Below are 17,904 nucleotides of genomic sequence, written 5' to 3' on the forward strand. Positions count from 1 at the left end.
ATGTTCCTTATTTCAAAGTTGTCAAATCCAGAGAGGTGTAAATGCCTTTTTAGGGTTAGGTTTCCACCTGGCTTTGGTATTTTTTGCTGTGCGTGAACTGAACTTAAAGATTTTTTATCAAATCCATAATTTCAATTACTTACTGCAGATGTGATATTCAGTGGATTCTTTGATTACTTGATTAATAAGAGAAATCAATAGGAATATGATTAACTAGGATTAAAATTTAATATTTTTGTGCTTTTGGTCAAGAACTGAAAATTTAGGAATGCGAAAGAATCTTAGCAAGCAGTTGTATAGCTGTTTGGAACCCCATTGTTTAAAATATGGTGTATGATACTTTTAGCTAACAACGGATGGTCATTGGATGATAGGTTGTAAAATGGGTGAGGTGATAAGAGAGAAAACAAGTGAAAGGATAAAGCATTTACAAGCCATTGTACCAGGTTGTGACAAGGTGAGTTGGTCTTCTTTCTTTCTGTCTTTGTTATCTATTTAAAAAAATATATCGACTTATTCAAACAACCTAGGTTGGTAACTGGAAAGGCCCTCATGCTGGATCATATGTCCAGTCCATACAAAATCAAGTTGAGTTACATATATTTTTATAGTATTTAGTTGTTTAATTTATATAAAAAAATTAGTTTGCTGAAAAATTAATAAACAAATTTGCAGTTTCTTTCGGTTTGTTCTATATTTTTGGAAGGTTTATTGATTCCGGCGATGATGGTGTCCTGCTTCTTGGCGTGGCAACTCTGGTTGCAGCCGTGATGGCACTGAGTCGTTAAGACAATGATGATCTTTTAGATCTGAGTCTCTTCGTTAACTTATTTGTTTTCTACCCGGTTCGGTCCGGTCTCTTGACTTTGTTCACTCCTAAATTTAGTGATTGTTATTAGTAAATATACTTTATAGATTACCCTAATCTAACTTGCCAGAAAAAGGATCCTATTTTAAAACCCTGATGCAATGGTTGAAATATTTTCAAACCCCCGCCGCATCGCGGTGGGTTACCTTTCTAGTTTAATGGAATTAGTATCAAATTAGCAGGCCGTAGCGTGCGTGTCTATCATTTTTTTAATAAAAAATGGGTATTTAAAAGTAGGCATAATATTGAAGGGGAAATGAGTGTGTTTAAAATTTTAGTGGAAATTTGATTTGATAGTTGATGTGACACGTTTGAATGCACTTAAAAGCAAATACAATAGAGATGCCTTAGAGCATTCACACCCATTCCATCAAAGTCTGTGTGTGAAGTTTTTATAATATAAATAGTATAAAAAGTGATTGTGAGTGGAGGAGAGAGAAAATGTTACTTTTCATCTGTATATTTAGGAGGACACTTTTCACCCCCTATAATTTTTAATATATTTTGAAAGTGGTTGTGAGTGAATGAGAGAGAAAACATAATGATAAAGATATAAAAGAATATTATTTAATTGAAAATGAGAGAGAAAATGTAGTGTTTTTAGTGTAATTTAGGGTGAAAATATGGTGGAATGGATGTGAATGCTCTTAGACCATGGGGCATGGAATGGATAGTCTCTTTGAAGACTACCCACCACGTAGGCACCACGTCATCACGAGAGGAGGAGCATCCTCTTGGGGACTACCCAAGGGTGTGGGGGACTACCCAACCCCACAATAAAATATATTATATAATAAAGGTGGAGAGAGAGAGAGAGAGAGAGAGAAGTTAGAGGGCCCACCACTTTGGTCCGTCTCCATCATCTTGGAGAGGACGGAGAAGCCGGCGACGGAGCAACCGGGACGGTGTGCGACGACCCGGGACGGAGGGGAGACGAGGCCCATACCGGGTGGTCTTAGTTAAGTTCACATATTTAAAACGTGAAATATTTATTTTTAATATTGTCGTTTAATTTGGCTTTTTTTAATCTCTCACTCAATACTAATAATATGAAAAGCTTTTTTTCTTCCGGTGACTCAATAATGTACTTATTAGATGTATATAGCTCACAACTTATTTTCACTTTGATGTCTCAAAATGTAAGAACATGATCTCAAGTATGTATTAGTTGGAGATTTGGTAAATGAATCTATTATCTATATTAAAACAATACATTTTGGTGCCACATGGCAGTAACTTAAGCCAATCTCTGCCACGTGGCAATGTGATATTCCTCCTCTATTGATTTTGAGTGGCATTTTATTTTCTCAATAAGCGGCTTCTCAAACACGGCTTCTCATCCGTGTCATTCAAAAACCCTAATTCTATCAAACACAAAAACTCTCATCTAGGTATCTTTATCATCTTCAACATGCTTTCAGATCTTGAAGATCCATCCAATACTCCTTTTCCTTCGTTCATCCCTTTTCATTATCATCGATTTTCTTTTGTCTTCCCCTTTCATAATCCTCTGTAAACCCTAGAGGAGTCTGCACCAGTTCTTCGAGGTTACTGATTCAGTCTGATGGAATGATGGATCTTTATTCAGGCATTTGGAGAGAGGGAAATGGTCGATATATGGCAATAAGAGAGAGGGAGTGAGTGTTAGAGATAGAGACGGTGGTGGCTGTTGTTGCGACACCACTCGCCACCGGCGACGAGGATGACCATCAGTGGTCAAGGGTTTAGAATAGCGGTCTCGCTTATGACCACAGTGGCCTCCGGCAAGCGTTACATAGTCGATTGGCTCCCGCTTCGTTTTTACCCAACATGTGTCGATTTCTTCATCTCGAAGGTTTGTTTTTCGTATAATTATCCTGCTTCGTTTTAACTTTCTTTCATCAATTTAATGTTAAATATGCATTTGTTTTTTGGTTAGGGTTTTTAGAATCCTCCAATTGATTTGATGTTGAATGTTCATTTGTAAGGTATGTTACATTTATTGGGTTTCATATTCTTTACTTTGTTTAAAATTGAATGGTTTGAAGACGCATGCCAAGTGTTTGATGAAATGCTTCAATAAACTTGACTTTTATTACCCATGTGTTTTTTTTTTTTTTACAATATAAGTGGATGTTTAGTTGTTCAGTACTACAAATTATCACAACTGAGTTTGTTTTTCTGAACTTTATTTCAAAGTGGTTAAAGAGGTTCGTAACTATTTGCTCTATTTTCCAATCGTATCCAACAGTTAGTTTCTGATGGTCTTAAACATTAAATTCATAACTTATGTCATAATCTTGAATTTTAATAGTTCTATGTGCTGAATTATTTTTTAGAATTTTTAATTTTTTTTGATGATTTTGTTACGTTAAGAGGAGAAACAACTATAGTTAAGGATGAGGATAGCATTAAGAGAAATGTGTAACTTTGTGATATTGGCTAATTGGTGTGAAATGTGTTCAGCTAGATGGATCCATGACTATGGCTGCTAGAGAAGCTTCGATTACCATATTTGCTTCCAAAGTTGATTTTAGACATTTGTATTTGTTTAAGTACTTTTTCAGATTTTTTTTAATCTCAAAACACTACACAACATTCATAAATAAACTGTAGCACAGTGGTTGAGCCTGCGCCTGTGTTTGTGGATGGGCCTGAGACAATGTATGTGACTGGGTCGGAAACTCTGTTTGAGACTGGGCGTGAGACTGTGTGTGTGACTGAGACTGGGCATGAGACACTGTGTGTGATTGGGCTTGAGACTGTGTGGTTTGCCCCTGACTATCAGTTTAGAGTCCTGTAGTATTCCAAGAACCGCCAGTATGGACCTGAAAACAAAGAGATGAGAGTCCTGTGTGGTTTGCCCCTGACTATCCGTTGTTTCCAGTGTGATAGACTTAAAAGCAAGTGGAACAAAAACTTAGTGATGAGAAAAATAGGCTGGGTAACATGGAAACTCTCAAAGTTTTGTCCAATGTTTAATAAATATTTGTGTGCCAAATATGATTACAAGAATAAAATCATATAAATTGTTTATATAAAATGGTTTAAGAAATTTTTTGCATAAAATATTGACACAACACAACTTTGATCCGTTCGAGAGAGAAAACATAACATGAACCGGCCCGTTTATAAGTAAACATGTCTAAATAGCCATGATATGAATTTACAAATTTTGTTCGACTAATGTATTCAAAATGATGTCAACTATAGGGAGTCAACATGTCACTAGCAAGATCCTGTCGAAGGTTATTGAGTACTGTAAAAAGCACGTGGAATCGACGAAAACGAAGGAAGGTAACTGGTGAGGATCTAAAAGCTTCTGATTCAGAGTTTGTGGAAGTGGAGCATGGATCGAACGACTCTTTTTTACTTAATTCTGGTAAGTGTCTTTTGTTTCCTTTTAATTTCATCTAATTGAAATACTACAGTTAGATTTCACTTACCCAGTCGTATTACCAACATCGTTACGGTCTGCACGAGGAAAACTCAAAATGTTCTTCCTTCTTGCTAGGGTACATTTATTATACTCAACACTGCTGTGCTAGCTCCTACTGCTACAATCTCACCCACAGAACCTCAATCCACGCCATTTGCAAAAACAACTAACAAAAAATTTCACAGGCCACTGGTATGTTATTCTTAGTTTGTAACCTACTAAGTTTACGTATTTTATTACCTTTTGATTAATTTTTATTAGGGGTAGAGATTGGAATTTGACCTTTCACTAACTTCACAAAAAACGTAAAGTAGTCGAATGATTGATATTTCGTACTTAGTTTTAAGCTGGAATAAAAAAGAGTAAGCTATCATCAATCTATGTAGATGCATGATGAAAAAAACCTTGAGTAGATGTTACCTTTTACAGCTAAAGTTGTTAATACATTTAACTTATAAGTTATCTTTATAGGTAGCTATGTTGACCCACTCACTTATGAATGTGTTGTTATGTTATACTTCTAGCACTTCTAGCGGGTCAAGCTGGTAAAATAAACTAAAATAGCCTAAAATGTAAACGAGTCGATCTGGATGAAAGTCATCGAATGTGTATTTTAAATTCATCTAAATCATATTTTATAAAAATTATATAACATATTAATATGCTATACGGTTCCATTCTCCGAATGGAGGATTTGTTTTATTTTCTTGGATGGAAAAAGCTGATAAAAGTAGTTTATGTATATAAACTGGTTATGGATTCTAAATTTAGGTAGTAGAGAATAAAAGCTTCCAATAACAAGTTTGCACAGAACTGGTAAGAAAGCAACTAAATCATTTATTCAATTAATTTTTTCTCTGAATTTCTAAATTTTGATGTGTCACTCTCTCTGACAGATTAGAATCATTTTTCAAACCTGTTCTTAGCAAGTATGTTTCCATTAAAAGAAAGGTAAAGTTTCATTTGAATTTTGTTGATTCTTTTATCTTACTTTGTGTATTTCTTCTTAAGTGTTAATAAGTTCAGATACAACTTAGTTAGCATTGGTTTTCCATGGTAGTAGCCTTTTTTTCAATTATCACATTGATTCCTCTTACCATTTGTCTTCTTGAGTACGATATGAACAAGTTAGAAAACAAACCTAATCTATTAGCTTTGACTTCCTTTTTCAAACTTTGAATCAAATTTTGGTTTCTGCTTCAATCTTTGAAGGGTGATAATGAGTGGAGGTGGGGGCTCATGGATTGGTATGATACTATGATGTGATGAAAGATGGATGTGCGGAGGGGTTGTGGTAGGTGGCAATGAAGTGTGATGGTGGTTATTGTTGAAGAAGGTGGTTAACAAAGGTTTGTGGTCGTCAATGACTGTGGTGGCTGGCATCGGAAATGCTATATCGTTTCTTTATATTATTCTCTAAAATTTTGAGATAAAATATGTAATTATGTATAGAGGGTGGGATGTGAACGATCAAAAAACTTGAACATGAGTGTGACAATCAGCCTAGAGTATCATTCAAAACATCAACCTCTGCTACGTAGCAAGTTCATTGATTGTGTCGGGTGGTTCAAGCTGTCCTTAATACAAATTTAGTGGATAAAAAAGACGGGTCAAAGAGCTGCTATAAGGGCTGGCATTGTGTGTGTTATCATAATGAACGCGTTGTTTTTCTATTATAAAGTATTGTTGGATAAAAAAGACGGGTCAAAGTTTTGCTTTCCAAATTTAAAACTTATGCAAATTTAGTGTCCCAGAAAATTATTAGCGCTTCTAAGTTTGTAAGGCTTGACTACGATATATTTAGACTCTAAGAAGGTTGAGCTCATCTTTATAAATGTAATTTTTATGACTGATTATTACTTTGTTTCTTTCTATTTTGATAAACATGCATACATGGGATGGCATTGACGAGAGTACCGAAGGGCGGGTTCAGGTAAATATATTTGGTAGTTCTTATTTTCAAAATCTCTGGAATTAGTGGTGCATTTTGTAAAAGCCTGGGATTGAATAAGGTAAATTTAATCTATACTTGGATTAAAAAAAAACCCCTCCTTAAGCCCTTGAAAATGTTATGAGATTTCCAAGTAAATATTTAAGCTCTTGAAACTGTTATGAGATTTGCAAGTAAATAAAAGTTGGAGAATTATATAAAAGCTTGGTTTTATAAGTGTTTGGTTAATTATAAAACTTTGGAAGTGTATAAATGATAAGGTCATCGGGTTTTCCCGCTCATTCCCTCATCCATCTTGGAAGCCCTAAAGAGGGACGTCGCACATACTCATTGAGAACTCCGAGTCGATTCTTTGTTTAATCTTAGGGTTTTCAATTCCTCTTTCAAAGGTGTGTTCATGATACAATTACTTTGCTTTATTTTACTAATTTAGGGAATAGCGGTTTAGAATCGGTGAATAACGGATATGGATGGTTCATCGTTGGAGGTTGATCACGGTAGGAATGATGATATTGATAGTAATGCCTGCATCGCAGGAGAGTCTAAAGGAGGCTGCGGCTGGGGAGGATTCTCCTGCTTCGCCAGCTCAACCCGTTCATTCTCAAGTACTGCTGGAACAAGATGGCTACCCCAAAGTCAACTAATTCGGCTCCTGAGGTGTTCTTTTCTTTTTTTAGTTACCATAATCTCTACAAAACTTATTGTTGAGCTACCAATGTATGTAACTCTCTTCATATACTTGACTTCTTTTTGTCTAGGGTCAGGATGGAGTATTTCCATGCTAGCTGGTGCGGGGATTGTGTGCTAACAAGATAATATATTTGTCTTTTATCCTTATATGATGCACTTTGTTTCTTACATGGAGTACCATAATAAAACTATTATACTTTCTTTCTTTCTCACATAGTGGCTATTCGATTTTACAACTAAACTAACTGGCTTATATATTGATAAGATAAAATATAAGTATCATTGGCTTCTACAGGACACTATAAAGCTCATTCTTCATAATTCTCAAATTGAAAACAACAGCTAACTTGAAGTTTAGAATCTATTCTAATATCTATCCCCTTATTCTTATAAATATTAACAAGCTATCAAATTTAAGTATAAATTATTTTACTGTTTACTCATAGGTATCAATTTTTTATACAGTTATTATGCCATCTACATCTACATGCTACAGGTACTACGTCAATGCCACTATATTTTGAGTTGGAAGACTCTGAACGGAAAATGAGGAGCTGAATGAGAATGGAGAAGAAATTAAATCAATAGCTTTATATCATTACAAAGTTCATCTTAATGTTAGTAGATATTATATGTTTGTTTTAAGCCACCCGTGAAACTCGCGGGATCTTAGACTATATGAATTTAAATAAGAATTTAGATATTGAAGTTTATATAAACTTGATGTCAATCAAAAGATGAAAACAGTGACCTTTCGTTGATCTATTAAAGGTTCGCTGGTATGTAACAGGTTTTTGGTGAGGGAAGTGATCACTCTGTTGGGTTTTGGGTTTGTACCGGTTAGGGTCGTATATTGTCTGTTTGAGACCTGTTTTAACCCTCAGACGTGAAGCCTAAGTTTGGAAAGGCCTAGAAAAAAAAATGATGATCTACATGGGCTTCAATGCCGGTAGATATTATATGTTTGTGTTAAGCCACCCGCGAAAGTCGCGGGATCTTAGGCTAGTAATGTCATAATTTAAACGGCCATATCTCTCAAAGATCGACATAATAATCTCGGTTTTTATTATATAAAAAGCGAGTATTAGTTTTAAGATTTTTTTTTTCATGTACAACACATGTTGAGTAAAATAAAAAAACAACTAATATACAGCTTCTCTAGCTAATATAGGTAGTTGATTTTGACAATTGTACATTGAATGATATCAATGTCATGATCGAAACATACATGATGAATTAATATGAATAAATATGGTACCAAGAAGAGAGTATCTACACAACAATAATAAGAATTTAAGATGGTTAATGTGTAATATTTTAGATTTTATTTTGGAATAGTTGGATTAAGTGACATCATGAAACTAATAAAAATAACTTAGTTAACTTATATATACATTAATCTAGCCATTTTGGTTGATAGCCCAGTGAGTGATGAGAGTAATCTGGTTAGAATTAGTTTACAGGCCTTAAAATGGAGTATTCTATTATGCTGGGTTGGAGACGCATGACCATCTGTTTTTTCAGTGTTCGTACTCTAGATCCGTGTGGGGGAGCGTCCGGCTTAAAGTGGGTATGGATTCGGTTCAAGAGACATGGGAGGAAATCTCAAGTTGGCTGGTCCCGAGAGCAAATTCAAAGGCCATATATTCGGTTGCTGGTAAATTAGTAGTGGCGGCGGCGACGTATGCAATCTGGTGTGAAAGGAATGCGCGCTTCTTTAGTAACCGTTTGAGACCTCCTGAGCAGATTGCAGATATCATTCTTAGCACAGTTCGAACAAAACTAATCTCCTTCAATATAAACACACATCAGATGTGAAGCGGTTTCTGAAGGAGTGGCAGCTGGATGGCAAAGATCTTTTTGATGAAGATTAGAAGTCCATAGATGCTAGTTACTTTTGTGTTCTAGTTTGGTTGTATGTTGGTTGAGTTCTTGTTGTTACTCTTTAGGGGTATGTCACTAAGAGAACTAGGAGGTATTTGAGCCTTCTACTTGTTTTGTTTGTTTTGATATAAAATCACCGGGGTAAACCCTTTACCCAAAAAAATGGAGTATTCTCGTTGTTTCTAATCTAATCTATACTATATAATAAAAGAAACCATTTTTGGGACACTTGTCATCATATTAGGCCATGTTTTATAGATAAGTATTATTGTAGTTTAATCTTTTCTAATTAATTATATATAATCCTCCTACTAAATATTACTTAGTTTAATTTCTTATGGATAATTATTATTAAGGTTAATCTCATTCTCATTTATAATATTATTTATTTAACTAATAGAGTAAATTACGATTTTGACCCATGTGGTTATATCACTTTTACTCTTTTAGCCCAAAAAGAATTTTTAACATCTGAAACCCCCAACGTTTTTTTTCTAATCTTTTTGGCCCCTAACGTCTTTTTCTAACCCTTTTGGTCCCTAACATTTAATGGATGGGTTAGTGTTAGGGGCCAAAAGGGTTAGAAAAAAAGACGTTGGAGGCTCAGATGTTAAAAAATTCTTTTTTTGGCTAAAATGGTAAAAGTGATATAACCACAGGGGCCAAAATCGTAATTTATTCTAACTAATATTATTTATCATTTATACATTTATGGAGTTTTAAATAATATGTTAAATTTATTGAGACTTCGTTAACAAATTTTGCTACAACAAAATAATCTATTTATATCGATCTAAATTTTTATCTATACTATACTATATAATAAAACATTAATGTGTGACATATGTCGTTTATTGTAGTTATTATTTTATGATTTTCTCGCCTCACTTCCAAACTTATCTTATATTAATTAAATAAATAAATGAATGATGAGCTAATATATTTTATCCTACTTTAAATTTTGAATACCATTATTCTATTTTTCTAATAACCGAAATTGTAAATTGTTAATTTAAAACAATTTAAATAAAAAAAATTATTTATCATGAAAACCAAACTTTGTATTAGTACATTAAATATTTTTATTTTCACTATACAAAATTACATTTATTTAACTCGTGTAATAAATGAGGTTTTTTAATGTATTATTTTATTATTTGGTAAACAATATTACATTTATTCAACCCGTGTAATACATGTGGTTTTAAAGATATAATTTTTTTTATTCGGTATATAAAATTACATTAAATCAACCCGTACAATATGGTCCTTATATATGTAACTTTTTATTATTTAATATATAAAATTAAAATTATTCAACCCGTGCAATAAAGAAAGTTTTTAAAGATATAATATTTTATTATTTAGTATATAAATTTATTTACTCAACCCTTGTAATACACGGGGTTATAACCTAGTATATTTATAACAAAAAATGGTTTTTTGATTGCGTATTTAAAAGTTAGGTTATATCATTTTAAATATACGGATCAGATTAAATTAAACGGAGATCTTGTTACCAAAGTTCTCCAACAAAATAATTTAAAAGATTAAATTATAAATAAACTAGGTTAGTTCCCCGTGTGTTACACGGGTTGAACAATTTAAACTATATAGTATAGATATTTCCTGTAAATACAAAACAAGACAGAGACATTTACATACCATATTGACATAAATGAGTTAATATAAATGTAACCCATCAACTCGTACATAATAATTAATGTCGTAGAGTTTGATAAGACGACTCTAATGTCGGTTGAATGAGGTCAATCAGAGTCTATTTGATACCATTTCTACGACTTCTTATTTTTTGAATCTTTTTATTTGATTCTAAACCTATTATTAATATTATTGATAATAATTTTAGTTATATATATCAATAATATATTTTATATATATATATATCAATAATATATTTAGTCTAACATATTAATATTATTATGAATTTCGAAACTTGTTTAGGTAGGATTTAAGATTCTATTGAAGTTTTAGTTTAACAATAGGTTATTGAATTAACAATAAGAATTTGTATTAGATTAGATTAAATATTATTATTAGTTGTATTAGATTAGATTAAATATTATTATTATTAGTATTATTAATAATTTTAATCAATTAAATGAGAGAATGATAAGTGTCCCAAAACAGGTTTCTTTTATTATATAGTATAGATAGATATAGATATTGATGTTTAAAATTTGTATTTTAAAATTTTATATACTTTGAAATCAAAAATAGTTATCTTAAAAATATAAGAAGTATTTATCACTCATATGCTGAAAAGGCAAATTTTGAACGTGAAGTGTGTGACTATTTTTCCCATTTTGGTCGTTAATAGGTTATTGAATTAATAATAAAAAATTTGTATTTGATTAGATTAGATTAAATATTATTATTATTTGTATTAGATTAGATTAAATATTATTATTATTAGTATTATTAATAATTTTAATCAATTAAATGAGAGAATGACAAGTGTCCCAAAATAGGTTTCTTTTATTATATAGTATAGATAGATGCATCCCTAACCATATATTTAAATTTAAAAGATTTAAATTATATGAGAATAGGTATGGTTATTAGACCACCCGTAGTGGTGAACAAAAATAATGCCCCCAGTATGGGGCATTATCCGACACATGACATCCTAGTCAGCGTTGGGCATTATAGCAAAAGTGGCGTAGTGGAGCATTATTCCAATAACGTCCATATTATTTTTAACGCAAAAAAAACATGGCATCCTAGTCAGCGTTGGGCATTATAGTAAAAGTGGCGTAGTGGGGCATTATTCCAATAACGTCCATATTATTTTTAGTGCAAAAAAAAAATCAAATGGATGTGATTGGTGGGTCAAAATATATACAAAGCAATTTGAGCGTTTTAAATAAAACGCCAGCAACAAAATTTTTCAAAAATCACGTCCCACGGTGGTGTTAGAGTATAATATATTTTCTAATTTATAGTATTTATTTATTTATTTAACCGTCATAAATAATCCCAATCAATCGGCTATTTAAACAAACACAGAGAACCCTAAATCGAATACCACCTCTGCTTCTAGATTGGCTATTTCTGTCCCCAAACCTGTTGTTGGACACATCTGCTTGCTTCTGCGCCAGGTAACAACTGTCGAATCACAGCGACGTTTAGATTTTGTAACTTGAAACAATGAGATAGTCGGTTTGATTTGCTTGCTTGCTTACGATGTCTTGTTTTCTCTTCTGGGTTTGGATGTTGTTGTTGGTTGTCATATAATTTAGTTTTCTGATTGTTTAAGCCAGGGATGGGAAATATTGAGCTTGATGAATTTAAAAAGCATGTCTCTAACCAAAGGTAGGTAATTTTCTTTCTTTATTATCATTAATTAATTAATTACTCGCATAAGAGTTGTTATTTCAATTTTGTTACTTATGTCTTAAATAACAATTCAGACTAAAGGAGGCGGCGGTTGCTGTTATTAAGGTGGCTCCTGGAAGCATGGAGTTTGTTAGATTAGAGAAACTTAAAAAACTTCTGCTAGAAAACCCCTACACATCCGGTGAGATGCCTGATTGTGGTTTGTATCGATGGGATGAGCTAAAGCGCGAGGTGCCGGGAGCTACTGACGAGGAACTAGCGTCCGCTCTTAGGGTTCTTTCAGCCGTAGAGATTAATGGGTATTGGAGATTTGTTGATGATATGTACATGAATCAATTGCTACTCACAATTATATGGATATCCACAATCAAGGGCTGGACTTTGAGTTCACTTGATAAAATTGAGCTTGTTGAATCTCTAGTGGACTGGGGATTCTCTAAAGTTGTTGCCCACCATTGTTTCCAACTGTACGGTAGGACAACATATGGGGGTGGATGGGAGATGGATACGACACGGGTTTGTTTACATGTTGCACGCCGGATATTAGCTAATGGAAAAATGAAAATCGGAGCTTTTATGGAGGAATGGGCAAGGCATATGCCTGTAGAATTGCCTCTGAGTTTGGATATTTTGCAAGGGGAAGTTTTGGTAGAACAATCTTCGGTTTATTTGCCATCAGACCGTTTTCCAGGCTATTTCAAGAACGGGCCAAATGGGATTGGAAGGATTTACACTCTTACATCAGGTATATTATTATTATTATTTATGTTGCTTTTGCTTTACTACTTATCCATAAAGTATTTACTTTCCATAAATAATTAGTGTTTGTATTTGTTTGTTGCAGTGTTCCGCAAGATGCACTAGAACAAGTTAACTGCCGATGCTGTGCAAGATGATTTTCTGACTTTCGTTTCTCTCGTTGTTGAGTATATATATGCTTGCTTGCCTGTCTAACTTTGATGTTTACTATTTATTTCGTCACATATGAAGTTTTTGCATTGGTTATTTATGCCACTTTGATGTGCATTCGTTTCATCACATATGAAGTATTGCATCCAAGCAGAGAAACCTTAAACCGGAAGGATGTCATACCCTTGTTTAAATACAAAAACATGATTTACTTCAACTTCGAAAAAAAAAATACAAAATCATTTAAAACATTTAAATTTGAAAAAAAGAAGAGAAAAATAGAAGTTACTAAAATAGGGATCAGATGGTTTAAAAATGGAGGTGCCCAATTGTCGTAACAGGCTTTGGGCGGACACCCCATCTTGCATATTTAAATGCAAGCATTGACCACTCCTCATCTCCCTTCAAAACTTGCCTGAAGGATCATGACTTCAATACATACTCCTAATCCCTTTTTATAGCATCCCTCACTTTATACCTTTTCTTCTAACTTCGATGTGGGATTAATAGTAATCTACAATAACATTTGTGCATAACACTACTTACGTGATAGCTAATCAACGGGCAGCTGATCAGCTTCGGTTAGATCTGCCCGGTGAGGGTGAGATACGACACGCATACTTTACAACCATTTGCGAAGAGGTCCTGCGGATATGCTATCATTGGACAAAACTCATGAAGTTTCTTTCGGCTTTGAAACAACGTGCAAAAGTTCATTTTCAAGAACCGAGCCAAATTGTTTTGTGTTCTTGATGTGATGATGTGTTCTTTGATATTAAAATTCCTTCCGATACAATCTGAAGCTTGTAGTCCTTGATTTAGAGTTTTTTTTAGAATCCTTGATTCAAATGGAATCATGTGTTCTTTGATACATAAATATTTTTATGGATGTATCCTGAGTTGGTTGGATACGAGTAAATTTTTAGTATAGGTTTAAAAGTTTTGAGTTGCATCGGGTCAAATTACGAATTTGGTCTCTGGGTCACAACTTTACAGATATAGTCCATCTGAGCATTTGTTTTTTTCAAAGACGGTCCCTTAAATTAACATCGCTAATGTTTTCCGTTCTTACGAATATCTTTTATTTTACATTACTCAATAAAGCGAAAGATTAGAAGTGAAATGAAAGAAATGGAAAGTAGTAATCTGTTTAGGTCAGAATTTGAAGAAACATTAACACAAAAAGCTAATGCTTCCATGAGTGTGAAATGTATGCCAAGAGATATTGGTACCATGAAATAGTACGTACGACTCTGTCAACAATTTCATCGACGTGCTACAATTTCCATCGACTATGCAGTGAAATGTTTTATGAAAGAACTGAAAGAAGACAATAATATTAAAAATGTTTAAGCATAACACTCTTTATCATGCATGTTGTCTTGCAGAGTTAGAAGGAGCTATTTTAGAATCCGTTTTAGGATCGTTGCCATAGTCTTCACATTTCTTAAAATCCCAACAATCTAAAGTTAGTCTTAGCCCTGTTATTCAAACAGTCAACAATTCCTCACATTTGTTGATAAGTGGTCCATTTGAAGCATGAGGATAAACTAGTTGAGGAAAACAATGAAGTATACTTTTTTTTGCATTCCGGTGAGAGCTATGTATGACATTTTGCTCCTACATGTTTCTATATGAATTTATTGTTCAGGTTTTCTATGTTTCAATTCAATTTATATGTTTTTTTTTCTGTGTAGTGTTAAGTTACCATGGTGTTAATTCACTAGGTCAACACAATGTTATTAAAACCTGACCAATCGGCCATCGTAGTTTAACCAGAAGCCTGTGTACCCCAACAAACATAACCTTTTTTTTAATTTAAACACAAAAACAGAATTTACTTTTATTAAAGAAAAAAAAAAGCAAAGTTATTTAAACATTTATTTAAATTTGAAAAATAAAAGTTACGAAAATACAGGGATCCGGGTTTAAAATTAGAGGTGCCCAATTGTCGTAACAGGCTTTAGGCAGACACCCCCTCTTGCATATTTATTTAATTGCAAGCAATGACCACTCCTCATCTCCCTTCAAAACTTGCCTGAAGGATCATGAGTCTAAACTATACTCATGGTCCCTTTTTATAGCATCCCTCACTTTATCCCTTTTCTTCTAACTTCGATGTGGGATCAATAGTACAAATATTCCAACAGAACTTACGTGATAAAAGAACTTGCAAATCAACGGGCAGCTTCTGCCCGGTGAGAGTGAGATACGACACGCATAATGTACAACCATGTGCGAAGAGGTCCTGCGGATATGCTAGCAGTGGACAAAATTCTTGATGTTTCTTTTGGGTTTGAAATAACGTGCAAAAGTTCATTTTTAAGAACCGAGCCATATCGTGTGGATGCATATGGAACTTACCTCTAGAACTTGCATTCGAATAGATTCAGGTAACTTGCCAACCTAAACTCTCATTTTATATGCTGTTATGCGCATAAAGTTTTATTGTGACTGGTAAATCTTATAAGTGATGATGTGACGCGTGTGCCAACAAAATTAGAAAAGTAAAAACGGGAACAAAAAGATGCACATTATACCCTATGGCTTAAATCGTTTTGTGTTCATGATGTGATGATGTGTTCTTTGATATTCATTAAGGGGTATCCTTTGTATAAAACTGAAAAAATACACTACGAATATGGGATTGAGCCGTAGCCCGTGCTACCCCTCTTATAACACTAGTTCCGCCCCTGCTGAGTTGATTGGATGACAGGTCATTACGAGTAAGTTTTTAGTATAGGTTTAAAAGTTTTGAGTTGCATCGGGTCAAATTATGAATTTGATCTTTGGGTCACAATTTTACAGATACAGTCCATTTCAGCATTTGTTTGCTTTCAAAGATGGTCCCTTAGTTTAACAGCGCTAGTGTTTTCGGTTATCTTAGAAAGATTTCATATTTTTTTACAACTCAATAAAGCACAACAGTTTTCGATTATCCAGAGAGATTTTATATTTTTTTTTTATAACTCAATAAAGCACAACATGTTTGATGAAATGCGTGAAAGGATTAGAAGTGTAATGAAAGAAAGGGAAAATAATAATCTGTTTAGGTCAGTATTTGAAGAAACATTGACACAAAAGCTGATGATTCCATGAGTGAGAAAAATATGCCAAGACATATTGGTACCATGAAACAGTACTATGACTTCCTACAATTTCATATCAATCACATTTCATAAAATCCCAACAATCAAAAATATGCCCATAACCCATTGTGTAGGTTTTTAATTCAGCTTCCTTAATCTGATGCATTTGGATCATGATGAAATTTTTTTAGCGTTTCTCTTTTTTTATTGCAACTTATTTTGAAACAGTCATACAGACTCCAATAGGATGTTACCTATGATTCTGCATTATGTGACTTGTTGGTTAAATCCGGTCTTTTAACAACTTTTGCAAGAAATGTGTTTGCGAGGGATGCCCAATATGATTGAGCATAAGACACGTGATGATGCTTACCGCTTATGATGCAACGAACCAAATTCGAATAATAGTGTTGCTCGACCTCTTGGGTTTTTTTTTTCGCATAAAACAAGTGTTGATGCTGCTTGTCCTTGTAAGTGCAATGAGGTTTATAATCTTTTTCACTATAAAAATATTGATATAGCAATATGATGAACCTATCTCTCCATCAGTGGTAGGCCTAGCTTGTTAATAGGGGTAGCCCCCGCTACCCCTTGAAGCTCAGGTGGTAATGTAAATTTTGGAAACTCCAGGACCTTTGTTGGATGCAATCGGTAATCAAATAATAAAATTTGGCCCATTAAGATTAAGGCACCGTGCACTTGGATCATCCAAATAATAAAATTTTCTAGTTGTAGTTTGTCCTGTATTTCTTTTAATTCGAGTACAACAAATGACAATTGTAGCTCTTGGTTTTTCTATTCTTCACAAATGCAATTCCTTAATAAAAGCTTGAAGTGTTGAAATAATAAAAAACGATAAATTTCTATTAAAACATACTTCGTTTCAAATGGTTTGTTTTTTAAGATGATAGAAACAGTATCTATTTTTTTGTGTTTATAAAACAAAAACTTTCATAAAAAAAAAATTAAAACACTACAAGATTAAATAAACGATTTTTTCAAAACAATAATAAAAAGAATTTAGAATTTAGAAATCAAAAAGTTAAAAAAAAATAAGATAGGGATCAGATGGTTTAAAAATAGAGGTGCCCAATTGTCGTAACAGGCTTTAGGTGGACACCCCATCTTGCATATTTAAATGCAAGCGTTGACCACTCCTCATCTCCCTTCAAAACTTGCCTGAAGGATCATGACTTTAATAACATCCCCTAAGTTTTTTTTATATCACCCCACAACCTATTATTTTTCTTCTACCGTCGATATGGGACCAGTCATGGTGCCCACAACCCAAATATTAAACCAACCACAACATTTGTAGATTCACCATCTACTCTTTGATCTTTCATTTGGTGATTATGTTGTTGTCGTTCACACTTGTTTTAAAACCGCACGTCCTAGTTATTTGTCTAAAACTGCAACTTTCATGTTTACAAAGATGTATTTGGTTTCATCGATTGGTCCGATCGGTTGAACCAGTGAATCGATAGGACGACTGGTTCGATATCTGGTCCTGGTTTTATAGATCGGTCATTCGGTCCGGTCAGCTGGTTCAATGAATCTATAGATCAATCCAATCAGTTCAACCAGAGACCCGATAGGACAGCTGGTTCAATGAACCGCTAAGACAGCTGATTCAATCAATATTCCATTCTTAAAACTGGAAACAACATGACTTTCTTTTGAATTTAATTATGAAAGCAAGTTTTACTTTTATTTGCAGCTGATCAGCGTCGGT

General features: G+C 33.6%; 1 protein-coding gene, 1 long non-coding RNA gene and 3 other non-coding genes across 7 annotated transcripts; 2 read left to right on the top strand and 3 right to left on the bottom strand.

The window, feature by feature from the left end:
* The first annotated feature begins 2,172 nt into the window (after positions 1-2,172).
* Positions 2,173-7,139, top strand: LOC110894694. 3 transcript variants are annotated; one of them, XR_004874795.1, is made up of 8 exons: positions 2,173-2,702; positions 2,787-2,835; positions 4,061-4,229; positions 4,362-4,478; positions 5,058-5,102; positions 5,183-6,219; positions 6,671-6,894; positions 6,996-7,139. It is a non-coding gene; the product is annotated as an uncharacterized LOC110894694 (long non-coding RNA). The 3 variants fall into 3 exon arrangements; XR_004874796.1 differs by lacking the exon at positions 5,058-5,102; XR_002566615.2 differs by lacking the exons at positions 5,058-5,102; positions 5,183-6,219.
* A 4,696-nt stretch (positions 7,140-11,835) lies between these two features.
* Positions 11,836-13,252, top strand: LOC110894693 (sister chromatid cohesion protein DCC1). The gene is made up of 4 exons (XM_022141919.2): positions 11,836-11,933; positions 12,092-12,147; positions 12,246-12,916; positions 13,016-13,252. The coding sequence occupies exons 2-4, from the start codon at positions 12,098-12,100 to the stop codon at positions 13,033-13,035; spliced, it is 741 nt and encodes a 246-aa protein (XP_021997611.1). The 5' UTR covers positions 11,836-11,933; positions 12,092-12,097; the 3' UTR covers positions 13,036-13,252.
* Positions 13,253-13,376: 124 nt separating this feature from the next.
* On the bottom strand, positions 13,377-13,483 carry LOC118485321. The gene has a single exon (XR_004875623.1). It is a non-coding gene; the product is annotated as a small nucleolar RNA Z279/snoR105/snoR108 (small nucleolar RNA).
* Positions 13,484-14,997: 1,514 nt separating this feature from the next.
* LOC118485325 lies at positions 14,998-15,106 on the bottom strand. The gene has a single exon (XR_004875627.1). It is a non-coding gene; the product is annotated as a small nucleolar RNA Z279/snoR105/snoR108 (small nucleolar RNA).
* Positions 15,107-17,229: 2,123 nt separating this feature from the next.
* LOC118485322 lies at positions 17,230-17,336 on the bottom strand. Its single transcript, XR_004875624.1, has one exon. It is a non-coding gene; the product is annotated as a small nucleolar RNA Z279/snoR105/snoR108 (small nucleolar RNA).
* Between the last annotated feature and the right edge of the window lie 568 nt (positions 17,337-17,904).

Source organism: Helianthus annuus, chromosome 12, assembly GCF_002127325.2.
Source record: "Helianthus annuus cultivar XRQ/B chromosome 12, HanXRQr2.0-SUNRISE, whole genome shotgun sequence".
Classification (NCBI taxonomy): domain Eukaryota; kingdom Viridiplantae; phylum Streptophyta; class Magnoliopsida; order Asterales; family Asteraceae; genus Helianthus; species Helianthus annuus.

What these genes read in the sequence shown, in the direction of transcription:
- LOC110894693 (XM_022141919.2), top strand. Translation starts at nt 12,098, where the DNA reads ATGGGAAATATTGAGCTTGATGAATTTAAAAAGCATGTCTCTAACCAA. An exon ending in AAGCATGTCTCTAACCAAAG is followed by an intron (nt 12,148 to 12,245) that starts GTAGGTAATTTT and finishes ATAACAATTCAG; the next exon opens with ACTAAAGGAGGCGGCGGTTG. An exon ending in GATTTACACTCTTACATCAG is followed by an intron (nt 12,917 to 13,015) that starts GTATATTATTAT and finishes TGTTTGTTGCAG; the next exon opens with TGTTCCGCAAGATGCACTAG.